At 33.8% G+C, this 11281-nt stretch overlaps 1 protein-coding gene across 3 annotated transcripts in view; it reads left to right on the top strand.

Moving 5' to 3' along the window:
- LOC129953335 (ras-related protein Rap1) overlaps nucleotides 1-11281 on the top strand; it is a 35557-nt gene that overhangs the window by 1681 nt on the left and 22595 nt on the right. For all 3 annotated transcript variants that reach the window (XM_056066450.1, XM_056066449.1, XM_056066447.1), the window contains exon 2: nucleotides 4709-5172. In XM_056066450.1, the coding sequence (XP_055922425.1) occupies nucleotides 5098-5172 (75 nt within the window). In that variant the 5' untranslated portion in view covers nucleotides 4709-5097. The remainder of the gene's footprint in view (nucleotides 1-4708; nucleotides 5173-11281) is intronic.

The raw sequence follows: 11281 nt of genomic DNA, 5'->3' as shown, positions 1-11281 counted from the left end.
TGTATTTTATTTTATTTTATTTATTATTTTCTAAGGATTTTTGAGGCGCAAATGATCTTTCAATCTTCTCTTGGGGTTGTTGTGCTTGGTTTTCTTAGCTGTTTTTTGCTGCAGCGGTAAAATTGCTTTTGCAATCAACTTGAGAGATCCACTCATTATTTTGACTATTTCTCTGAAGGGTTTTCCCTCACTTCCTAGAACTTAAATAACAGCTTTCTCTTCTAGGGAACACTGCTTACCGTGACCCATGTTTTTCGTTTAATTAATTGTAATATTAAAATAATTTCAATTTACTTTTTAATGTATACTGATTGTTTTTTGAAAAAGAAAAATATTAATAACTAATATTTTTGATGCTAGTTAAATATTAAGGCCTGTGTTACACACAATCTTCCTAAGGAACGGTTCATCTTTAAACAATCAACCAGGAAGAAAAAAAAAACATGTTATTTTGCGTAAGGGAGTCTAACTATTTTTTTAATAACGATTAAATCTTTACTCTTAGCAACTGTCTCTGTGTCTATTTTAATGTCCATATCTATAGCCATATGTCCATAACTATTATTTCAGCAAACTTCATTTGGAGTGCTTTCTTTTGGAGTTTCATTTAAGGAAATATCTATAAGCTATTCAGGAAATAGAAAAGGAGGAGTTTGGTTCTCATAACTTTGAATTTCTTGAGATATTAGATTCGGCAAGTAAGGCTTCAAGGGGATTTGAAGGTAATGCTCCAAAGCAGTTCTTAGCACAGCATTTATTTACATTTGTATGTTCTTGTTTTGCTTAGTCCACTCAGAATATAAAAGCTTTTTTGCTATATCGATTGCAGTGTTCATATGAGGACTCTTGTATTTACTGCAAATAATTTTAAGCAAGTTATTTTTGTACCGCTCTTTTGCGTACAGACGAGTCCCAGAAATGCTAGTAAGCACAATGTTTATTACATTGTTTGTACAATTGTGTTTTTTCCAAACATGTAATACATCCATTTTATTTATTGGCATTTTTGCTGCTGCAAATTCATCACTCCATTTCAATGAATTTGATACTGTCAAATTTGACTTGTTTTAAACTTCATCTGCTTCTCCCGATGCTAGGACAAAAATGTTGTCAGCATAAGTTAGTTTTGTTTTTGTTTTTACAAGTTCATATTGAAGTGTTTCTAGGAATGAATTAACATAGGCATTATATAAGAAGGTAGATTTTGGCGAACCTTGCGGTATTCAATTTTGGATGGCAGTAACAGTCGAAGGGTATCCGTTTATCTTCACGATGACTGATCTATTTGACATAAAAGAATAGACTACCTGGAGTAGTCCATAAGTAGTGACTCTTTCAAACGCTATTTCCAAATCCATGGACAAAAGAACAGAGTGGTGACATATGACTAACTCTCCGTGCACTGCATGGTCTAGCATGTGATGCAAAGTGTGAGTGCCTCTTCCTGATATAAAGCCGTGTTGACCGCTGTTGAGATTCTTTTCTTGAGTCCATTTAAGCCTGTTCTCTATTATTTTCTCGAATTATTTGGACAATACTGAAAGAAGGGATATTGGACTGTAGCTATCTAAGGAGATTTGGTTCGCATTGGTTCGAAATGTTAAATAATAATCATGGATTTGTATATTAAGCCTCTAGCACTATCATAGAGTCAATTTGTTATGTTCTTCGTAGTTTGTACGGATAACACAAGTGTGTAGTCAGAAATTATGAAGAAGAATCGAAGATAAGGAGTAAAACAGAGACGGGTTATTGAGTTTGAATTTAAATACGTAAGCAAAAATAAGAGATGTTTCTGCTTATCAAATATAAATTTAATTTTGTTGCTTAAATTCCAAGAATACAAAACATGCTTTCAAAGTATTTTTTGTTTTCCAAATCCAATATCTTACACAAGGATCTATGGAAAGGGCTATAACTTTTTGTAGGAAATTGGATTTGGAATTCTGAAAGATGTTGTGTGGTTATGATTGTTATTTTGTATGGATTTAGACATTTCGTTGGCAATTTTTTCTTTAATAATTTGCTATTAGTTTTTTTTGGATTGGTATATATTGTGAATATTAATGTTCCGAATTGTTGCATTCTTCTTTACCTTCTTTGATTGTGTATCGATCGTTTCATATTTTGTATTACCATTATTGATTTTTCTTTGATGAAAACTGGACAAGATCGGTCCTTCGAATGATGTTCAGTTGTCATAGAATTGTTGCAAAATACACTTGCGCATTTTTCTCAGTGTAGTTTCGGCACAGGTTACACATTAATTTGTTGTTTCCTTGCAATGGTGTTTCGTGTGTTCAATACGTTGACACTTTTTACAGATCGTTGGATTAGGGATATAAGGATCTACAACTAAAATTTGTCAACCCATTTTTATGTCTTAAGGTGGCTGCGGTGCATCAAAAGTTAGTATTGCAGCCCCAGTTGCTATTTGCGTTTTACCTTGAATTTCGTAATTTTTGTATACATGTGTGATGCTTAACTTTTTAAGAGAGTTATATTTCGTCTTCTTTGATTTCGATTATATTGTAGGAATAAATTATTCCTTGGCAAGGGTTGAGGGATTGCTGATAATATATTTCCACTGGAATTGGGCCTAAAGATTTTCATTTAGCTGGTCTGTCCGTGATTTCTTTTTAATTGCTTTAATGAATCTTTATTGGATTGTTATTGCATCAATAGCCACCAAATCAAATGCATCAAATGGCCACCAGTCATTTTCTTTTGTGACGTTGCATTGACTTTATTGTATATTTTCTTTTTATTAGGACATTTGGTTTGCATTGGATCGTAATTGCAAAAACACTCTTGTTTAAGAGTTCTGCTTATTTGAATAAAGATTGTAAGCAAGAAGGGAAAAAATATAATCTCTTGTTCAAGAGATTAACTGGTAATACTGATTCGCACTCTATAATAGGTCTGTTCTCTTACAGAGTAAGCTTGGTGTTTATAATTTTTATTAAAACTATTTTGATTAATTTACGTAATGATAGAAATTAATTAGAAATGAAAGGAGATGGCAAAAATTATGTATATTGTTTATTTTTAAATTGGTTATACTTGTTACCTCAGCTGTACTGGAGTTGGCAATGTAAGGTTAGGTAATATAGGGTGATACACCCGTAACGGCCAAGAAACATCTCAGTTGGATCGATTGTGCTCCTTACGAAAACAGAAGGGTTGGGAAAGGCAGGGGAACGTTGGTGAGGATTAAGGCTGAAGATGCCTTACCATCCTGATATCTGGGAACATTTAAATATGAGAGGTGCATAGATTTAAACAATATTTTCTTAATATTGCCATTGTTCTCGAAAAGTTTAAAGTATCTTGCTCCGTCTCCTCGTCCTCACATCCTTTACATAAATCGGTTGAGCTGATACCCATTCTATTCATTTGGGTGGCTTGCCTTTTAGAAAAATTAATTTTTCTATTTTACCCTTGGCAATATTCGGCCATAGTTTTCTCGTGAGCTGGCCACGTGTTGTTTGCCGACTTGGAGGTTTTTGGTGCGGGATTGGTCGTATAACATAGAAGAGAAAGGAGAATGTTTTGGGGAACAAAACATGCAATGGTATTTTCAAGTTATAAGACAAAGAAGCAAAGACCCCATAAGCTACCATAGAATTTGTATGGGAAGAAAAAAAACGCATTTCAGCGTTCAAACACAAGAACTTGAAACTTAAAAAAAATTCAAAGTTTTCAGTTCCACAAATCGGACCGATTACATTAACCTTAAATGAAAACTATTTGTAAGAAATCTTTCTAACTCCGATACAACCCGATTATAAAATTAACAATAAAAAGAAAAAGTAATTCATTTTTGTTATATGTATCACTGAATCCTATGATGGGGTTACAGTGAGGTCGCAAGAAGTTGTCAAATCGTTGACTACGTCTTAAAGACATTGAAACATCGTTGATGTTTTCGGTTTAAGCTCCCAAACCTTCCTTTTGATATAAATCTATAAGCTATCTATTTCATTAAGGTCGCGTGATTGAGCAGACTATTCCATAAAGTAAAAGTTCTTATCTATTAACTATTGGTTTGCTTTATCATTCTATATTATTATTTTCTATTCCTTGCCGCATTTTTTTAAAAATGATTTCATCTGAAAGTAAATGCTAAAATTACAATGTTAATTATTGTGTATCAAGTATTACTTGCTTATAATGCATTAGCCAAATTTTTGTAAAATGATTTCGTTGGTGCATATTTATGATATAATTAAGTGATGACCTAGTACTAAAGCAAATCCATTTTTCTAGCGATATTACTTGTGTGTATTCGAATAATTTTTGAATTCAATACAATTGCGTACTTAGTTTTGCCACTACTGAATACTTATTGTGATTTGGTCATGTTAATTTCACCAGTGTTATTTTCCTTTAAATTGTATAGCTTCCATTTCTTAGATAGAAAGCTGGTCATTCATTTGTGATTTTGTTTTAATTTCCTACAGGGATTCATTTTGAATTTTTTGTTAGTTATTTATACATCGTCTTGTAAGGATGCCGATGTTGAACATAGCAATATTGTTAATTGCATATGTATGTTTCTTTATATGATTTCACTAAATCAGGGTTATAATAATAGAAATAACGAAATATGTTTATTCTTTTTTTAAAGTTATACACAATATTATAAATGCATGCATCAATTAATTGTTGAATACACTATAAAAAAGTACATTTTTTTTATTTGCAGCAAAACGCATAGACCAACAAAAGCCGTTGCATTTCAATAATCAAAACTCTCTCGGCAACGTTTCGTAACAAAGTAAAGTGAATCGTTTAGATAAAACCAAAATATTACTTATAAAACTTGAAATATTTTTGTTGTTTGAAACATCAAACTAGCAAATAAACAAAATTGAAACAACAATTATTTGTTTACAAATGCATAAACATATATAAAACTAACAATTTTTTTTATCGAAGTTTCTTTTTTTTGCTTTTATTTGGTGTGTGTATGAAAAGTGTTTCGTTTAAAAATATAAAAAATAAATCTCAGGGTTTTCTATTTGCAAATTAAACAAAATTAAAACAAATAGACAAACATTTAAGTAACCAGCCTTGATATAAAAAGTAAACAAGATGCGTGAATATAAAATTGTGGTTCTTGGCAGTGGGGGTGTTGGAAAATCAGCATTAACAGTACAATTTGTTCAAGTGAGTATTTTATAAAAATTGTTTCAATATTACTTTAACAATTTAAACTGAACATAAAATAATACTTTTCAATAATGAGTCTTTTTTTTAAATAAAATGCTTCATTAACCAAAATTTTTATCAATTTGAATGTTATATAAATGTTTGCTCAGAAGCTGGAAGGAACTTACTATATTTACTTTTTGAAGACAATACAAATGTTTACAGAATGTTTATCGATTTCAGTAGCTAATGGTTCTGACGTCAAAATAGCCTAGTATGATCTTAACGCCATACCTAATGGTAGAGTCTGCCGAGCTTCATTTTCTTAACAATATCTGCTTCAAGGTATCAATTTATGATTGTAGAATCTTCGGAATCGTCCTTCCTCACATTAGAGGAAGGACGGTATTTGAAAAATTGAACTATTTGACAGGCTATCACTCAGGTGAAATGCTTATGGTCAAAATATGTGTAGAAAAAAGTCATGCTATTTTTATTATTATTTTTATTATTATTATTTATTATTATTATTATTATTATTATTATTATTATTATTATTATTATTATTATTATTATTATTATTATTATTATTATTATTATTATTATTATTATTATTATTATTATTATTATTATTATTATTATTATTATTATTATTATTATTATTATTATTATTATTTTTATTATTATTTATTAGCAGATACTTAGAAGCTATCGGGTATTTAAATTTTGTTTATAGAGCCTAGTTGCGAGGACTATTAGGTCTGATATTAAACATAATTAACTTTTATATTGGAGATTACATATGAGTTCATTTATTATTTGGGTATTTTTTTAAAGTTGGAGTTTTAAAGATTTCTATTAAATTTAAGTTTTTTAAATTGCATTTAATTGTTTTTTTTTGTTTGTTTCGGTACAGTTTTTTAAAAAAATGTCGGAAATTGAGTGTTACGTTACATGAGGAGCATACGGGATGGTTTAGTTTAATTGAAGTGTGTGCAAGTCTTAGGCGAACAAAATTAGTTTCTTGCGATTTTTGGATATGGATGTTTGGATATTGAAGATGAGATCTACCGCTGTTGATTTCCTTTTAATGGTGATGGTATTGTCTCCAATCGTTTAGCTGTTTCATTTTCTTTAAATTTCGTACGTATGAAATTCCATCTTTCATCTTTTGATTTGATTTCAGTGAACATTACTCAGTAAATAGATTCATTAGTGTTGTTTATTCTGTATTGCGATAGTGTCATATCAATCGATTTGGGCTTAATATGCGAAGGAGTATATGTGGGTTTGAAGTAATAACCCCGTTTTGTTGGAAGTTGTAGTTGACTCGTTTTGGTCAGTACTAGTTTAATAGTGGATGGAATTCGTTCCATGCATTTTTGATTTCTTTCTGAGCAATATCGGCATCAATTACTGAGTTACTGGAGAAGACTAGTTTTGGGGCTAACTTCAATATTAGTTCATCAAATCGATGTTCTATGGTTGGGAGTTCAGCCTGGGCAAACGAGTTTTTTATCGGTGTTGTTGGGAAGGCGTTGAGGCTTCTCCTACTGCTTGATGGTATGGTGTAATATTAACATTTTATTTTGTTATTTAAGCAAGAGTATTTATGTGTATTTTGCTTTTGATACTATTTAAATATTTAATTATATTGGTTCTCTTATTAGTTCTATTGATCAATTTGAGCCGGATATTTTAGACCATGTATGGATATCGTTAATGGCATCAAGAAATAGGTTCTTGTACATGGTCAAATCTGGCATTTTGCTTTAAATATAAACATCGTCAGCATAGAGTCAGTGGTCTAATAATTTATGGTTTTCAAGTATATTACTTATGTCACCGAATGCTATAATGAATAACATTATCGATATGGGAGATTTCTGCGGTATACCATTTTCTAAAGGGTATGTTTTAGAAAAGTGGTTGTTAATTCTTGAGGAGAATTTTCTGTTGGATAAAAAGGATTCCACGAATCTAAACATTTTGGAACCATCATTTCATTTCATTAATTTGTTTAAAATCACATGTTTCCCAATTCTATTAAAAGCCTTCTCGAAGTCTAATGACAAAATGGATACATGTTTTTTTTTTTATATGGCTTTTGAGATGTAGTAGTCTAGATGGAGATGGGCGCCAACACATCCTTTGTTTGGTTTGGATGCAATCTGTTTCGGAGATATACATTCCTTAGTTTCAACGAACCATAATAAGCTGTGAACCAAAGTTTTGTCTTTGTTTGGTTTTGGGGTAGGCAGTAAAATAGAAACATTGGTTGCTGGAGGTATGGCTTTTTAAAGTGTAGCAGCTGTTCTTTGTTGTTGTTAAGACTAGGTGGTTTGTCTGACAGATGCTTTTGAATTTTGTGTTGGAAATGAGACCTATCCGCTTGATCAGATTTAAATTTTGGGTTTGAGTCGGAATTTATAACAGGATAACCAATTGTGATGGACACTGTTATTGTGCTTGAACTGACTTTTTTTGCGAGAAGCAAAGACTAAGTGTTCGCTTGTGCCCGTTTAGTTTATTTTATCTTTGGATTTGTAATTGGATTGTGAGGAGATATATTGTGGTGGTGTTTCGTTAAGTTGATCGGGCGAATAATGCCGCGGTGCTCTGCGATCGCCGGAATCGCTTTGCAGTCTGTTATCGGATAGACAAGCATGCTCGACAAGCGGTGGGGATCGCGGCCATGAGCTTAGATTATTAAAATTTGAGTTACTCTGTTTTATCATGAACATAAAGTAGTTGTTTTTTTCAATAATATTTTCGGTTAAAGATGAGTTTGGAGATTGGTAATTGTTTTGATTATTTGGATTTTCTGTAATTAAAATATTTAGGTTGGGGTTGAGACATTTATTTGGTTTTCCTGTTAAGAAAATTCTATTGTTGTTGTTTGATGTGTTCTTGTTGGTTTGGGGTATTGCTGGTGGACGAGGTGGAGGGGTGGGTGTACTTTGAGTTCAAATTTGAATTAAATTTGAACTAGATTGTCCTAGTGAAGATTGTTTTTTAGTTTTTTAGGATGGATGGGGTTCAATGCAATTGGAGCACATTATACGTGCACAGGTGGTGTCATTGTGTGGTGGTAAATTGCATGTTGCAGGATCCTTTCCACAACATTTTTTTTTGTGTAACCAAGCAGCTGGCAGTTCCTACATCTCATGGAGTTGTTAATATATTCGTTTACCGTTGCCTTGTACCAGCCAATTTCAACTGAAGAAAGAGGTTGTATTCGGCAACAATTTCTGATTCTGGGACGTTTTTAAGCCAGGGGGCATATAATATGTCTTATGAGGAGTTTAGAAGGTCATGATGTTCCACTGGGCAAATGCTTCTAAGTTTTATAAGCTTTTCAGTAATTTGTTTATTTTTTGCTAAGATGAGGATACTTCCATCACGTAATTTTGTGATGTCCTCGTATTCAGTAGTGACTGCGTCAATAGCGCTTTTGCATACAAACCTACTCTTTGTTGTTCGCCTAGCACTTCTTCACGTGAAGTATTGGTGTTAACTCATATTTTTAAGCAAATGAAAAAGCTAAAAAATGTTTTTATTATTAATTACTAGCGGTTCGGTACGTGCTTCGCTACGTATAAGGCATAGTTATAAAAAAATGATTATTAAGTTTATTTATTCAAACAAAACAAAACATTTTAAATTGCTAGCAATTTAAAAGTCCAAATGACCCAAATGATATATTGTTTATATTATATTTATCAGCAAAGAGTAAAATCTAAAAAATATAAAGAATTGGGTACTCTTACTTTGGTGTCTCTTTATGGGTTAGTCTAAACCAGTTGGATAAACAATATTTTTAGTTTTTCCATTTTGAGCATGAATAAATAGTATAAACTAGAATTGAGAATAGCCAAAAGATCCTCATGGAGATCCTTCTGTACCTCAATAGAAGAATCCGCGGAGGCATCAAGGATAAGGAAGATTCTCTCCACAAGTCCAACCATGCCTAGTTGTCTTAAAAAATCAGATGGTACATGGACTAACTCTTGCGAAGAAACGCTAAACCTGCTACTAGACACCCACTTCCCAGATAGCTCCCAATCCGTTAATACAACATACAGTCCTGGGTCAGGTATTAATTTAATTTTTCCTCAAGGTCTGGTTACAAAAGAAAAATTGACATGGGCTCTGAATAGTTTCAAACCTTACAAATCTCCAGGTCCAGATCAAATCATACCAGCTGAGCTACAATATACCATTGATATAACTTCGCCCATCATTGAGATGATCCTTAAAAGTTGTATAAATCTGGTCTATATACCTCGGCGCTGGAGAGATGTAAAGGTAGTTTTCATTCCCAAGGCGGGAAAATGCTCGCATGTCAACCCTAAGGACCTAAGACCTATTAGCCTATCATCTTTCATTCTCAAAACTCTGGAACGATTGATCGATATCCATATACGTAACAACATTGAGAAGAGACTATCAATGTCTCAGCATGCTTACTGCAAAGGGAAATCGGTAGAAACAGCCTTGCACACTCTGGTAAGAACTATCGAATACTCCCTAGATAAAAAGGAATACACTATGGTGGCCTTCTTGGATATTGAGGGCGCTTTCAACAACGTTGACACATCTGCTATCACTTCTGCTATGACGACCTTAAACGTCGAATACTCAATCTGTGAGTTGATTAATCTAATGCTAAAAAGCAGGATCATCAACTCCAGTTTGGGAGATTTTTGCACAAAAAGGTCTGTCAGTAGAGGCACTCCGCAAGGTGGTGTTCTGTCCCCTCTCCTGTGGAACATAGTGGTTAACCAACTACTAATATCCCTTGAGAGGGATGGCTACAGAGTGGTTGCGTATGCCGATGATGTTGCTATCGCTGTCACAGGGGAACATCCTAATACACTGAGAGACCTCCTCCAAAATGCACTCAATATGCTCACTAGATGGGCTGATAACTGCGGACTTAGTATTAATCCTCAAAAAACAGACCTCGTCCTTTTCACACGGAAATACAAGATCCCAGTAATTGTACCTCCTTCGATAAAAGGTATACCACTAATTTTTACCAATGAAGCCAAATACCTTGGTCTGATATTGGACAGAAAATTAAGTTGGAAATCCAATATACAGGAAAGAGTTAAAAAAGCTACAGTAGCTCTTTTCCTTTGCAAGAAAGCTATAGGAAGCAAATGGGGTTTTCAACCTCGCATAACCTACTGGCTATACACATCGGTCATCCGACCAATACTTATGTACGGGGTTGCAGTATGGTGGACTGCACTGGAGAAAGTCACATACTGCGACATACTCAGCAGAGTTCAGCGCACTGCATGTCTTTGCATAAGCGGGGCATTGAGAACCACACCCTCAGCAGCGTTAGACACTCTCCTCCATCTGACCCCCTCGACATCTTCAGTAAACAAGTGGCAGCGAGTACAGCGATAAGACTCGACGCCTCATCTCAATGGACCAACAACAATGTGGGACACTCCATCATTTTGAACCTCTTTGGTTCTATACCAAAGTACATAGACTACACTATACCTAAACCCCTATTTGGAAAAAACTTCCAGGTATCCATTCCATCCAGAGATGAATGGCAGGACAAAAAACTCCTGGATAACAAAAGTATTCATTTTTATACAGATGGATCTAAGACAAATGAGGGAGTTGGTGGTGGTGTGTACTCAGAAAAGCTTAATCTAAGCATCTCATTCCGCCTCCCTAATCATTGTAGCGTTTTTCAAGCGGAAATTTTGGCGATCAAAGAGGTTCTCTCCTGGCTAAGAGAAAACGTGATATCAACTTCTGATATCTGCATCTTCTCTGACAGTCAAGCTGCTATCAAATCCCTTGACTGTGTCTCGACCAAATCTTTGACGGCCCTCGATTGTCGATCGTCTCTTATGGAGATGGCGCAGCAATTTAACATTCACCTCTGTTGGGTGCCGGGCCACAGAGACATCACAGGTATTTGTAGAGCCGATGAACTCGCTAAAAATGGAACCGTCAAACCTATTTCACCTGAAAGAGAGAAGATAGGTATACCGATAGCTACATGTAAACTTATGCTAAAAGAAACAGCTTTTGCGATAGCAAATTCTAGGTGGCACAACTTACCAACATGCGCAGCCACAAAACTCATATGGCC

Source organism: Eupeodes corollae, chromosome X (assembly GCF_945859685.1).
Source record: "Eupeodes corollae chromosome X, idEupCoro1.1, whole genome shotgun sequence".
NCBI lineage: Eukaryota > Metazoa > Arthropoda > Insecta > Diptera > Syrphidae > Eupeodes > Eupeodes corollae.
Note: the sequence above shows the minus strand (reverse complement) of the source record. Positions and strands in the feature narration are given on the sequence as shown.